Here is a 15,553-nt window from a genome sequence, read left to right on the forward strand (position 1 = left end):
TTAATCGTGGCCCCAATTCAGTGGGACATCATGACAGAGCTCACTCAAGCCAATTCACAAAAGACCCCTCCTCCCGAATGCCCCCCTGACAAAACTTTTGTACCTTAGGATCTCTGTCAGAAAGTACTACAGCAAGTTCACTCCTTACTCAGCTCCGGTCACCCTGGAATTGCTGCCACTGTTAACCTGCTTCAGAACAGCTTTTGGTGGCCAACCTTGCGGACAGACACAATAAAATTCATTAACGAATGCATCACCTGTAACACAAGCAAACATCTCAGACAGTTACCATCTGGTCTACTGCAACCATTGCCAGTTCCCCACCGACCATGGTCCCATCTTGCCATAGACTTTATTACCGATCTCCCCAAGTCCAACGGGAATACCACAATACTCACTGTCATAGATCGCTTCTCCAAGGCCTGCCGTTTAATTCCACTTCCCAAGCTGCCTACAGCATTTGAGACTGCTGAACTCATGTGCAACTTTGTGTTTCGCTTCTATGGTCTTCCTGAGGACATTGTGTCGGACCGAGGGCCCCAATTCACATCCAGAGTATGGTCAGCATTCTTCCAACAACTCAACATCAACGTTAGCCTCACTTCAGGATATCACCCACAATCGAATGGTCAAACAGAACGTCTCAATCAGGAGATCACCCGGTTCCTCAGATCCTATTGTCATCAGAACCAAGCAGACTGGAGTCGATTCCTCATGTGGGCTGAGTATGCACAGAACTCACTCCAGAAGCCCTCCACCGGACTAACTCCATTCCAATGTGTAATGGGCTTCCAACCTCCCCTATTTCCATGTTCAGGGGAACCTACCGAGGTACCCTCTGTCAACGACTGGCTCCAGAGAAGCGAAGACATCTGGAATCAGGCTCACACCCACTTGCTACATGCTGTCAGGAGACAGAAGTTGCAGGCCAATCGTCACCGCCACCCCAATCCCGAATATACTCCAGGTCAATGGGTCTGGCTATCCACTCGAGACCTACGTCTCAGACTTCCTTGCAAGAAACTCAGTCCCAGGTATGTGGGTCCCTTCCAAATTGTTAAACAGATTACACCAGTTTCCTTTCGTTTGGCATTACCCTCTAATTATCGTATCTCTCCCACCTTTCATGTATCACTTCTCAAACCCGCTGGTGGTCCGAGAGCGGAGGAGGAGGAGCAGACCAGTGACCAGGGCCCCTCACCCATCTTGGTGGACGGCGAGGAGGCATATCAGGTTCGAGATCTACTCGATTCCAGACGCCGGGGCAGGGTCCTCCAATATCTGGTGGATTGGGAGGGGTACGGACCGGACGAGCGATCCTGGGTTAATACAGAGGACATAATCGACCCCACACTCGTGACTGAGTTCCATAGGATGCACCCGGAAAAACCGGCCCCTCGACCTCGAGGAAGACCCCGGCGTCGTTCGCCTCTTCGCGTCAGGAGCCGCTCGCAGGGGGGGGGCTCTGTCACAAATGAGACTTCCGCGGTTCCTCCTGCTCACCACCAGAGGGAACCCTCTCCTGAATATTAAACCATTTGAACTACATTTCCCACATACCTGGCACTGATTACCTTGCACCTGATCTTCATCAGTGGACTATTTAAGGTGCTCTCAGACTCTGCCTCATTGCGAAGTTTTGTATTTACCCTGGTGATCAACTCTGAGCGTTTCTTCCCGTGTTTTGTCTTCCTGTGGATTACTTTTGGACTGTCTATTCAAATCTTGATTCTTTGCTGCCTGCCCTGGACTATATTCTATACTGGACTGATTTATGTAAGTTTGCTGCCTGCCCTGACCTTATGCCTGTTTCTGGATTACGAGTTGCCTTATCTCTACTGTTGTGTTTGCTGGTGATTGACCCTGATTGTACGACCAAGATTATAATAAAACTGCAAATGGATCCTCACTCTCCTGAAGCTTCATTACAACATCCATGAGTTTTACGAGCAGGTCTGTAGGGACACCGAGATTTCATTTTCACACCCCTAAACATGATACTGTACAAAACAAATTGATTGCTTTATACAGTATATCAAACAGATGGCATCTTGTGGTTCTAGTGCTGCAGGAGTTTTCCATTGGCTTTCGGATTATTGCAGAAAATAAGCTCTGTGACTGACAAAAGTTTATGATTCTTACATGTTTTGCTCATCATGATAATCTTCACAAATGAACACAACTATAATGACTTTCAAAGCCTAAATACAATCAGCAGACGTAAAAAAGCTAATTGGCTATAAACGAACTAAACTAGTCAAGTTATTTATAGCACTTTATACAATGCAGATTGTCTCAAAGCAGCTTTACAGAGATACCAGGAAGATGATGCATATCAAAATGTTGTTCAGCTGAATTCAGTTCAGTGTTGATTCAGTTCTGTTGTAAAGATCATCAATTATTAAATTAGTTAATTTCATCTATAAAGCAGTTCTGCAAAAAAATATGTCATCGTCCATCTCAGTTCAGTTCTCATTCAACAGCGTCAGTACAGTCAGATCAATAATATTGTTGAATATAAAGTCCCCAACTAAGCAAGCCAGAAGCAACAGTGGCAATGAAACCAATTTCCTTCAGGTAACAGAATGGAGAAAAAAAAAAACCTTTGGAAAAACCAGGCTCAGTCAGGGGGCCAGTTCTCCTCTGGCCAACACGGTGTCATAATGATTCAAGCTGCATCACAAGTCAGAATTAAGATCGGATTGGTAGCATTCAAATATTCATCCAGTTCCTTTTGCTTGAAGATTGATTCGTCACATCAGTATGGAGCCAAAGCTGGCCATAGGGTCTTGTGCGAAGGACCTGTCTGGTTCTTATGGTCTTTGCTGAGGATCAGTATCGATGGCTGTTGTGTCAACGAGGCCTTCAAAGGGATTGTCTTGTAGACACGGTCTCGACTGACCTTCAGGGCTGTGTTTTGATCATGTATAGGTGCAGGTCCACCATCTTATCTGGATATGGACCGGATCTTGGTGACTACGGTAACCTTGAGATAAGGATGAGACAGACAGACTAATATTACCGTAGATGCCATTCTTCTTACGATGTGACAAGTACATCGGGTGTTGAAGTGTTCCTTTTTCCAGTTGACCTAATTTATGCAGCCTATGACAATCATTTAACAGATATGAATAACAGAAAATTATAATGTGTTATGTTTATGCCAGGTTAAAGAGATGTAGACTAGGTTTAAACTGGCAAAGTGTGCCTGCGTCTAGGCTAGGAAGACTATTCCAAAGTTTAGGTGCTAAACAGGTAATGGATTTACCACCTGCAGTTGATTTTGATATTCTAGGTATTATCAACTGGCCAGAATTTTGAGAACGTAATAGACATGAAGGACTATAATGCATTAAGACTACGGCCACATGACCTCAATCACAAAGCTTCTGACAAGTCTTTCAGTCTTTATTTAAAAAACAATTTCCCTGAACGTTCGAGTTATAAAGTTTGCAAGAGCGTTTTAATAAACACAACAAGGATGACTTTTCCTGTTCGGTGTAATGACGTTTAATGTTCCCGACAACCTCTGTAAGCTAGTAGCCTAAAAGCTTTTTTAAAATCACTTGAAGGCATGACTGATGTTGTCACCACTATGTTCTGTTAGTTGCATTATCATGGACTTTTAGTTTGTTTTCATTCTCATCATGTGTTCCTTTGTTCAGTTTTCCTGCCCCTCATTTGTGTTCTTGGTTTCAGCTGTGTTCTGTTAATTATCCTAGTTTGTGTTTGCTATAAGTTGATCCCTCACATTCATTCTCTGTTTGGTCTGCTGTTTGCCTGTTTGATCTTTATTAAACTTCATGTTGTCATAAACTAATCTTCTTCGTGTGCCTTCCTGCAACCGCCCTGTGACAGAAGACCGAACCTAATATGGATCATGCAGCTCGATTTGCTGCGGTGGCTGTTGAGAGCACAGATTTTTTGTCTTTTACTGGAAGTTTTTTCCGTCTCGCCATCCCCAGCCCCTACAACGATGAGACCCTGAAGTCATTGTTCTGGATAGGGGTGAACTTTCACCATCCCATTGACCTCCCAGACACCACTGGTCTGAACTGGAGAGAAGCCAACATCCAGAGAGCATCCGTCCCTGATCCAGGACCCAGCCAGACTCAGCTAAAGTTACCACCTTCGACCACGGAGAATGTGCAAGAGCCCCCCGCAGACGTTGAGGGACCATCCACCGTGACAAGTGAGCCAGAGCCTGATCTTTATTAAACTTTGTGTTGGAACTAATCTTCTTTGTGTGCCTGTATTTATATGTGGATGTCACTTCCAAAACTTTGCAGCGTGTAATTGGCCATCAGTCATCTAAGCAGCATGAAAAACAAAACTTTTCTTTTTTCAAAAGCCTCAAATGCGTGTAAAGAGCGTTCCCATTATAATCACTAAAAAATCTCAGTTCAATGTGATCTCACCAAGTTCCATTATAATCAATGAAGCTGTCTACACTGCACAATGAATCTCTTACTTGCATCGTGTACACATTATTTATTAATGAGAGGTTTCGCGAGTGTTCAACACTGAACATAAACTCAAGTGTTTTAAGCAGTACATGGATTTTAACTTAAACACCTCTGACTGGCCATTGCATTCGAGAGATCAACAGATATGTCTGTGATTGGCTACATTGCTCTTCGCTGCAAAACTGTTGTAAATAGAAATATTTGACGTTGTCCAGAGCGCAAACACAAATACACACTGAGTGTTTACCAAATCTGTTTCGACAATGATATTATTACAGTATCACCTGAGGGTGCTCTTGCTTTGAGGGTGCTAATTCACAGGGCCCCCAGCAGTGCTGGCCCGTCTGTTACACCACTGTATAGGGGGTAATTTCGGAAACAGCCAAGGATTGTCCTTTAAAAAAAAAAAAGATGCTGCAGAGTGTGACGTCATATTACAACCATTGCGTCTGCAGAAATTTTGTATGCCCAAAGTAACGAGTATGACACTAGTTATGTTTCTATCCAAAGTTGTGAATTTAACTTATGCGCAAAATTGGAATATCACATAAAACACTTGCGAATAAAGCACTAATTCCATCCAGTGAGTCGAAGAGAACAAAAATGTCACTTCCTGATAAACAGGCACTAAATATCACTAAGAAAAGTAGGAGAATCCACTGTATACAATACTTTTCGTTTATAATAAAAGGGGCAGATGCTGCTGTTTGGGAACACAGTTGTGTCAGACAGATTTGTCTGCTCTCCCCTACTTCAAAAAGGGTCACTAATTGAAATTTGAAAGAATCTTTGCAGTGATACCAAAGATTTGAGTCTAACACTGTTTAACAAAAAGCAACCCCTTTAACAATGCTGTACTCCATGTACAAAATGTACAGCGCATGAACTCGTGGACCCCTGCACCTGTAGCATATTGTAACTCAATAAATTCCATTGCACACCAATGTCAGGCTGCAGGGTAGATGAAGTAGGAGGCAAACTCAAAGATGAAGAATTCCAAGGTTTTAATTCTCAATGATAACAGATAACACAAAAACAGGGAGCGTGTGCTCAGGACAGGAACCTAACATTAAACATTGACCGACAAGTGAAGACTGAAACACTCAGGGCTTAAATACAGGGGAGAACAGATCAGGGAAACAAGACACAGCTGACAAGACTAACGAGGAACCAGGTGATACAAATGAACTAATGAGGGTAACCATGGAAACCAAGGAGTGGCGGGAAAACAGAACAAAGGAAGACATGTGACTAGTGACAAAAAACACTCAGACAGAACAGAATCGTGACAACCAATAGCTTGAATTTATTTAATAAATAAATAAATAAATAATACTATAGAAATATTTCTTGTTCCTTTTTTTTTACATTGCACCATCTTATTTTTATTTGAAATGTTTTAGATTACCGTGATCTATAAATATGGTAAGAACTGTGTAGCAAATAGACTCAGTACAGCTTATTTAGTGAATGGAGAGTTACACATTAAAAGAGCAGTGTTGTCTGAATTCAGCCAATAAGCTACATGCAAGATCAGATGACAAATTAGCATATTGCAAGAACAGTCCCAAGTTTCAAGAGATTGACTAGGCCAGTGGCCACAACTGCAGACAAATTTAATTTCAGACTTGCGCACTCTACAACCAGTCCACTTCCGTGTTATACACCTGCGATAGGTAGGCAGGGCTCTAAAACTGGATACACCTGCGCTACGGGTATTTTACAGTATACATCAGCGAAACCAGGCGAACCCATCGTATTTTATTCAGCTAACGTTAAGGAACTTAACATATTATCTCTCAGTGCAATGAGTCTGGACTATAGACTTTGTGAACTGGCAACGGTGTCCTTGCACGTCAATGACCTGGAGACTGACCCTGGACTGGACGACCATCCAAAACATGAAGATCGAATAAGAAGTGAAGGCGAAGAGCTCTTTTTAAACACCAATGTCACAGTTAATGGAGAATCGTCGACTAAACCTGTGCGCAAATATGTGGAGACCCCTGTAGGCAGCGGTGCAGACTCCGTATCGGCTTCAGGAGAAGCGAAACTGTGTCCAGAACATGAATGCGAACTACAGTTGTACTGTAATACAGAAGGGAGACTGAAATGCTCGCAATGTGTGTTGGATGGAGCTTGTCAGGGTCATACAGTGACAGAGCTGGTTACCCGGGCAACTGTAGTAAGGGTGAGTTACTATTAGTTAAATAACATAAAATTAGGTTTCAACGTATAAAACATTAACAAAATAATTCATAACACATTATTTCTTCACTTAAAATATATCTCTACTGTTAGAATAATAATGTAGCCTACGAGTTTCAGCAGTCTTGTGCATTTGTGTATATTCACATAGAGGGCGTGGTCAGTTTCATTACGTCAGTACGTTTCAGGCGCCCCAAAGTTACCTGAAGGCTCACTAAAATTGAGGAAGAAACGGCTTCATTAAATTTATTTTATCACTGCAATCAGATGTATATATTCAATTTGGGGCAATTGAAGTTATCTATCCCCTCATATAAAAAGTGATATAAACGTTTCGCTAAAAAATGGCAGTAACCATGCTATTGAAAACTATCCCCACATATAAAATTTTATATAAACTTTTCGCTATAAGATGGCAGTAACCTTGCTACTGTTTTTTTTTTTTGCATTGCATTCCATTGCACATTTTGTATTCACTGGAACAACTATCTTAACACATGATTTGAAGTCTTTCTTGCTGAAATTTCCCATACTGTAAAAAAAATAAAATAAATTAAGAACTGATGTTATATTATATTCTTTGTATTTCATTGCGGTGCTTTTTTTGAACCTGAGGGCTCACATCAACACAGGACTCACCTGTGATACTGGCCAGAAAAAGTATTTCAACTCGTTAGATAACAAAATATAATTTTGGATAAAATGCAAAATAATTTTCGATAGCATAAACATTTTCAACCCAAAAAATGCACAAAACGAAGCTGAAATAAAATTCACATATTTGGAAGCTTCCAAATACTTTTGAGGGCCAGTAGATCTGAAAATTCTTGACACATTTCCTCCTCTCAGACACTTTTTCAACAACAGAGAAATTCAGGTCATATCCACATTCCTTCACATTCCTGCCACCTGCACACTATTCAACAGCTGGTTTAATGCTGATTACGTGATCTTGGAATCATTCTTCTTCTTTGTATTAAACAGAATCAGTTGGTGGATGTCTGCGAAAAAATGCAGCTGCAAGCCCTGCGGATTGAACGATTCATTGACCGCACGCTTACAGCAAGAGAGAAAGCTGTACAGGTACCTGAAGAATTCACTTATTTAAATTACTACTTCCGAACATGCAGAGAGAAAGAGAGAGCATTACATAAACTGAGTCCGCAGAACTTACACAATGGCAGCCATGTGGTAATATTATGTTATCATGCATAATTGGACTGTGATATTATTATAAGTAACTTATTCTGTAGGATTTCAAATGATTTTCTGGTAACACTTTACAATAAGGTTCATTAGTTAACATTAGTTAACTATATTAGTTAGCATGAACTAATAATAAACTGCACTTATACAGCATTTGTTAATCTTCATTCATATTAGTTTCAGCATTTACTAATACTTTATTAAAATCTTGTTAACATTAGTTAATGCTCTGAACTAACATGAACAAACAATGAACAGCTTATTTTTATTAACCAACAGTGACAAAGATGAACAAAGACAGTGTATTGCTCATGGTTAGTTCATGTTAGTTAATACATAAACTAATGGTAACTAATGATCCTTATTGTAAAGTGTTACCGTTTTTATTTAATGACCCTGGTATTCAGATGAAGTGTAGTTATAACAGTGTAATATGTTATTGTAATTGCCTCTTGTGTCATTTAATTGCTAGATTGATGCAAACAGTGCTAGAGAACGAGTGCTGGCTCAGGCGAAAGTGGTGCGAGAGGCTCTGGAGGAAGAGGAGCAGCGTCTCCTAGAGGCCATACAGAGAGAAGAAGAGCGTGTTGAGCAGTGCCTTCTCACTCAGAGAGCACACTGGACACACACTCTGGAGAAACTCTCACACACACGCACCAGCCTGGTGCACTCACTCACACACTCCACAGATGCCATGCTTGTGGTGAGTGAATGAAGAAGACAGGAGTGTAAAAAGTGCTGATAAAGTATGAACATTTTATTTTAAGTATAGATACTTTGTCAACAAAGACTTCATACTAAAGAATTAGAAATTAACAAGGAAACTGACTGATGAAATCAAAAGACAGAGCTTGAAATCTTTTTGCCAAATTTCAGATTTATGAGATTATAATTTTTTTCCTTACATCCATGAGAATTTTGGGCACAATCCAAATCTCAATTAATGCTTCATTCACTTTATGCATTCACACAATATGTATGATCATCTTGCTTGCATATGGAACCAGTAAGAAGAATACATATTTTAAGTTATTGAATTAATTAGTAACACTTTACAATAAGGTTCATTGGTTGACATTAGTTAATGTATTAACTAACATGAACTAACCATGAGCAATACATTTGTTACTGTATTTATTAATCTTTGTTAATGTTTTTAAATTAAAATCCAGCTGTTCATTGTTTGTTCATGTTAGTTCACTGTGCATTAACTAATGTTAACAAATACAACCTTTGATTTTAATAATGTATTTGTAAATGTTATAATTAATATTAACTAAAATTAATAATGCTGAAGAAGTATTGTTCATTCTTAGTTCTTAATTGGTAACACTTTACTAACCTTATTGTAAAGTGTTACCAATTAATTACTGTACTTTCGCATTCAACATAAGTCAACATTATTCAAAATGTATAAACATAAAGCAAAACTGCCTGTTAACTCACAATTTCCCAATGCAAATTAATCAAATTAAAGGTAATTTGTCCTGACAGCATAAGGTTCTAGGATACACATCAAATTCATCAGCAGATAACTGACATTTGAGCATAGTTATAAATAGAGTACAGTGTTTTTTTTCTTTTCAATAGTACTCCACAGAGTAGATGACTGATTCCCCACAATAATACTTCAAATCTAAAGTAGCCTACTCAACACTCCTAAATCAATTTCATTTGTTTTTTAGTTTGTTCATTGTTTTTCTATTTAGATGTTTCTAATCAATTAATAAAACATACATATTTATATTTGTATGACTAAATTACATTTGTGAGATAATCCACTGATTTTTTTGTATTTTTGTTCTTTATTTTTTAGAGCTCAAACGAGGAAATTAATGACAGGTAATTTCAGTTTGCAATAAATGCAACAATAAGCCCACATAAATAAATAAACACACAAAATGAGATAAGCTGGGTATGATAATTGATCGTGTATATGACTGTGCTAGGATTGAGGATGCAGAGGGTGTTGGTGAACCTAGAGATACAGAGCAACTGAGTTTGAACAGAGGCTGCAGTGACAGTAAACTCATGGTGGGTTTATGGGCCAGTGCATTGCTGCTTGGGCCATCTGGTAAGTGGACTTCTATTTACATTTACACAAGACAGAAGTTAATTTAAGACAGATTCAGTATATCACATGTAAACCCATGATCAGACCCCCTGCTTACATTTTGATAACGTATGCAATGTGACATGATAAAATCAAGTGTACTGTAATATTTTGAGGCATTGGCACTAATGTCAACTAATGAACTTGATTTTTTTTAAACGTTTTTTAAAAGAAGTCTCTTCTGCTCACCAATGCTGATTTTAGGATATAGTATTGTTAAAAATCATGACAATTGAAAATAACTGTTTTCTATTTTAATATATTTTAAAATGTAATTTATTCCTGTGATCAAAGCTGAATTTTCAGCATCATCAGTCTTTAGCGTCACATGATCCTTCAGAAATCATTCTAATATATGGATTTGATGCTCAAAAAACATTCATTGTTATTATCAATGTTGAAATAGAAAGTTCAAAAGCATTTATTTGAAATAGAAACTTTTGTAACATTATAAATGTCCTCGATGACTAAAAGTAATGATTTCTATTTTTTTATTTTCCCCCAAAAATAAAATAAATTCTTACTGACCCCAAACGTTTGAACGTTATAGTGTTTAATGTTACAAAAGCTTTCTATTTCAGATAAATGCTGTTCTTTTGAACTTTCTATTCATCAAAGAATCCTGAAATAAAAATGTAAATAACTGTTTTCAACATTAATAATAATAATAATAATAATAATAATAATAAATGTTTCTTGAGCATCAAATCATCATATTAGAATGATTTCTGAAGGATCATGTGAGACTGAAGACTGGAGTAATGATGCTGAAAATTCAGCTTTGATCACAGGAATAAATTAATTTTGAACATATATTTACATAGAAAACAGCTGTTTTAAATTGTAATAATATTTCACAATATTTCTGTTTTTATTTTTGTGTTTTTAATCAAATAAATGCAGCCTTGGTGAGCGTAAGAGACTTCTTTAAAAAAAAAATTAAATCTTACCGATCAAAAACTTTTGACTGGTAGTGTACTTTTCTACATCCCTTACATTCAACTTCTCATTTTCTTGCTCTGAACATCTTCTTAACATATCCTCCTCTTCTTTAGCCCACAGTTCAACTATGCTGCACTTTGAAAAGCAAACGGTCAGTCCTCTTCTCTCCCTCTCCAACGATCAGCACACCTTAACTTTCCTGCCCAAACGTCAGCGTCAGTTACACCCCTATGACCCGGCGCGCTTCGACAGCTGGCCAAACGCCCTCTGCTCCCCTCCCATGTCCTCTGGTACCCATAGCTGGGTACTTGACGTGGGCACGAGTGCCGCCTTCAAAGTGGGTGTATGCTATGCCAGCATAGAACGCAAGGGGACCGGCAATGGCGCACGGCTGGGCTACAACTCAAAATCATGGGTGCTCTCGATTTATGATGAAGACTTTTCTTTCTGTCATGATGGATGCAGTGTGGGTATCGCAGTGGCTAAGAAGCTCAAGAGAGTGGGACTGCTGCTGGATTGGCCCAGTCAGACCCTGCTGTTCTATGATCCTGAATCTGTGTCGGTGCTGCATGTTGTCAGACATGCTTTCAGCGAGCCACTGCTGGCTGCCTGTGCTGTGGCTGATCAGAGCATCTCTATAGTGCACTGAACACCGGAAGAATGTTAATAAGGGATCTGAAGATCTCGAGATCTTGAAGGAATGGTAGATGAAACGTTATGCAATGTCATTTGAACCAACGATATTTAAAAAAAAAAGAAAAAAGTTTTACATTATCTGTGCCATTGAAGACCAATACATGCAGTAAGAAGAGAAAGTGTGATAATGTCAATCACATTGTTTGATTATTTAAAGAAACAAATTAATCAGAAGCTAATCAGTAATTCCTTGATTTTGCCAACCTGCTTAAAAGAGCTACAACATATATGTAATTTAAATATTTTTATATTTATGCATGTTAAATTATTGAAACTTAATTTTAATATGAATTCTTAATCCCTTTCAAAGTATTTTGTTTGTGTTCAAATTAGTGCAATTATTGTTGACTATATTTATTATCTGCATTTCTTGTGAAATTTACGTTTGTCAACAGTTTCAAACATGAAAATTGAGTTTTTATGTGACCACGTGAGATCATGGCTCTGTCACAGGAGAGCAGGGAAATGTGGTGCAGGAAACTGTTCTGACCTTTTATAACGTATAGGCCTATGTATTCATGCAATAAAATGTGGACTGAAATAGTTAAACCATTTTTTCATTCTCTCATTTATTTTAATAGTTTTTAAAACGCTATTCTGGGATGGTCATTCAGTGTTTCAGATTAATTTAATTATTTTTATATTTTTCAAATTATTGCAATGTTTAGGCATTGCTGCAAAAATGCTTTTTCCTCTCTCTGTCACTCACTCACTCACTCAAACATCTCTTATATTTTTGGTCAAAAGGGCGTGGCCTGTATAATTACTCCATTACTGTCCCATATTACTTTTTCTTTTTAAATGCAATAAAACATCTTGAATTTTTCACCAATATCTCATTTAGTGATCCGCTTATAAAATGAAGTATTTATAAACAACATAATCATTACATTGGCTTTAGTGATCAAGATAGTTTTGTATTCCTAAATGAAAATAAAGGGCAAATAGTGTTAAATGCTGTTTACACTAAGTAAATACCAATTTAGATGCGACAGTAATAAATAACAATATAGATGTATTTACACTGTGTTAATAGCAATATGTTATCTACATTAAGTGAAAATATAAGTATGTTCTTTGCTCTAAGTGTAAATATTTGTTATATGCTATTTATAGCTGGTGCACATAGTGGCAGATACTATTTGTACTACACTCTATTGTAGTTTATTATAACAGTATGCAATAATAACAACATATTCATGCAGTGTATAGTTTATATATAAACTTGCTGTTCTCCCTTTTCCAAATGCATATCACCGCATATAATAATCATATACACTGCATGAATATGTTGTTATTATACAATGAAACATCTTACTCAACACGCCACTGATTCTGTTGTCAGTGGTATTTCTTTTGTAATTTTCTCAATCAGATATATGGTGCCCATAGTTAGTGTAAATAACCTCTGCCAACAAGGTGTCTGTTTGCACTTGGTGTAAATAGTAAATACATCATACATTTTAAATGGACCACTAAATAAGATATGATTTCAAATCAACACAGTAATGTATTTTTATACTTTTTAGTACAAGTTTTGTCTTAAAATACCTAAAAACATGATCTCTGATTACAATCTCTTCCGAATTTCTCTATTTAGGAAAAACACTCCAATAATTTGCTGTTATTATAAACTTCACCTATTTGTGACCCTGGATCACAAAACCAGTCTTATGTTGCACGGGTATATTTGTGGCAATAGCCAATAATACATTGTATGGGTCAAAATTATAGATTTTTCTTTTATGCCAAAAATCATTAGGATATTAAGTAAGGATCATGTTCCATGAAGATATTTTGTAAATTTCCCACCTTAAATATATAAAACATTTATTTTTGTGAATGGATGCAGCACTATTGCCAATAGAAATGGACAACTTTAAAGGCGATTTTCTCAATATTTCGATTTTTCTGTACCCTCAGATTCCAGATTTTCAAATAGTTGTACCTCGGCCAAATATTGTCCTATCCTAACAAACCATACATCAATGGAAAGATTATGTATTCAGCTTTCAGATGATGTATAAATCTCAATTTTAAAAAATTACCCATAAGACTGGTTTTGTGGTCCAGGGTCACATTTCTCTATTCAAAAGTGGTAATTTTATACCTTGGGTGTTAGATCAGTTACATCCATAACAGCATACAACTTCAAATTTTTTAATTAAAGTTATAGAATTGTGTGAAATGTAATGGAACATATTAAATGAGTAACATTTCAGGAATTGTAAAAAGTCTACATATAGGCTACTCCATTCTAAAACAGTAGGGGAGAGCGGGGTTAGTTGTAACACACTTGTTTTAAATACTTCCACACATGCTAGCATGACGAAACTTGTATTTACTAGTTGCCATATCAACACTATATTGAGAAAAAGTAGCGCCAAAATTCAAGACATTTATTAAACCATAGCAAAAGTAAATTTCTTTCCTAAGTTAATTTTTCATCTATTTTTTGTGTTTATTTAAAATTAGACAAATCTGATATTATTTGAATCTCCAATATGTCATTTAACGGTTGATATAGTTCTTTAATGCTTCACTAACTAGCAGAAGACACTTGCAGGATTAAATAGGTGAATAAAGACTGAGAGTCAATGTTCAGAAATTAGCCTACTAATTATATGTTTTGAACTATGTTGTAGGCTAGCTGTGTTTTCCTGTGTTCGTAGTCAAACTAAAAAAAAAGTTTATTTTTAATTATTTAAAAAAAAAGCCATTATTTTATATGAAAAAGTTAATAATTGTATTTTTTTGAGAAAATATTTTAGTTTGTCTTGTATATTTGTTTGATTAGATCAGATAGCATTTTAATCTGTCATATGCTCATGTTACCATGTACCCCACCTGGGGCATGTTGTCACATTTCACTTCCATTCTTTCGGGGTATATCAAGAAAAAAGTATATACTGTATTAATAAAACAAAACCACATAATTGTACTAGTCATATAAAAAAAAAAAAATACTCTGAACCCTAAGTAGATTTACACAAACTGAGAAAGTCAAAAAGCGTTAGGCTATGTACGTGCCCCGCTCTCCCCTATGACTGTTCAGCTACAGTAGAGTGGAAGATTTTCGTCAAATAAAAACACAAAAGAGCTGTTACCAATCTTTCATTTGAAAGTCACGTGTCCAGTATCTGTAAAACCGCATTTTTCCATCTTAAAAAATATATCTAAATTACGCCATATGCTCTCATTGACAAATGCGGAACAATTAGTTCATGCGTTCATGACCTCAAGGCTAGATTATTGTAATGCTCTTATGGGTGGTTGCCCTGCACGCTTAATAAACAAACTACAGCTGGTCCAAAACACAGCAGCTCGAGTTCTTACCAGAACCAGGAAGTATGACCATATTAGCCCGGTTCTGTCAAAACTGCATTGGCTGCCTATTAAACATCGCATCAATTTTAAAATATTGCTGATTACTTACAAAGCACTGAATGGTTTAGCTCCACAGTACTTGAGCGAGCTCTTAACGCATTATAGTCTTTCACGTCTATTGCAATCTCAAAATTCCGGCCAGTTGATAATACCTAGAATATCAAAATCGACTACTGGCGGTAGATCCTTTTCCTATTTAGCACCAAAACTTTGGAACAGTCTTCTTAACATTGTTTGGGAAGCAGACACACTCTGTCAGTTCAAAGCTAGATTAAAGACACATCTCTTTGACCTAGTATACACATAATACATTATAGACTTCTATAATTCAATGTTAGGCTGCATAGATTAGGTCAGCTGGAACCGGGAACACTTCCCATAAATCCTGATGTACTCGTTACATCACCCAATGGGCATTTGATGTCAATTTAACATCAATGTGACATCAAACATTGATGTCAAAATTACGTCACGAAATAGGTCAAAAATGAAAGTCATATTGACGTCAAAGTGTCGATGTCAATTTGATGTCAAG

At 37.3% G+C, this 15,553-nt stretch overlaps 1 protein-coding gene across 1 annotated transcript; it reads left to right on the forward strand.

Moving 5' to 3' along the window:
* The first annotated feature begins 5,931 nt into the window (after positions 1 to 5,931).
* bspry (B-box and SPRY domain containing) lies at positions 5,932 to 12,182 on the forward strand. Its single transcript, XM_081365119.1, has 6 exons — positions 5,932 to 6,657; positions 7,659 to 7,757; positions 8,353 to 8,583; positions 9,697 to 9,722; positions 9,830 to 9,954; positions 11,049 to 12,182. Exons 1-6 carry the CDS (start codon positions 6,274 to 6,276, stop codon positions 11,582 to 11,584), a joined length of 1,401 nt encoding a protein of 466 aa, XP_081221245.1. The 5' UTR covers positions 5,932 to 6,273; the 3' UTR covers positions 11,585 to 12,182.
* Positions 12,183 to 15,553: the final 3,371 nt, after the last annotated feature.

The sequence above is a fragment of the Scardinius erythrophthalmus genome (assembly GCF_964197995.2).
Source record: "Scardinius erythrophthalmus genome assembly, chromosome: 5".
Lineage (NCBI taxonomy): Eukaryota > Metazoa > Chordata > Actinopteri > Cypriniformes > Leuciscidae > Scardinius > Scardinius erythrophthalmus.

Coding starts and splice junctions, on each gene's coding strand:
- bspry (XM_081365119.1), top strand. CDS start 6,274: ATGAGTCTGGACTATAGACTTTGTGAACTGGCAACGGTGTCCTTGCAC. Junction 6,658..7,658: donor CCCGGGCAACTGTAGTAAGG/GTGAGTTACTAT, acceptor TGTATTAAACAG/AATCAGTTGGTGGATGTCTG. Junction 8,584..9,696: donor CCACAGATGCCATGCTTGTG/GTGAGTGAATGA, acceptor TTTATTTTTTAG/AGCTCAAACGAGGAAATTAA.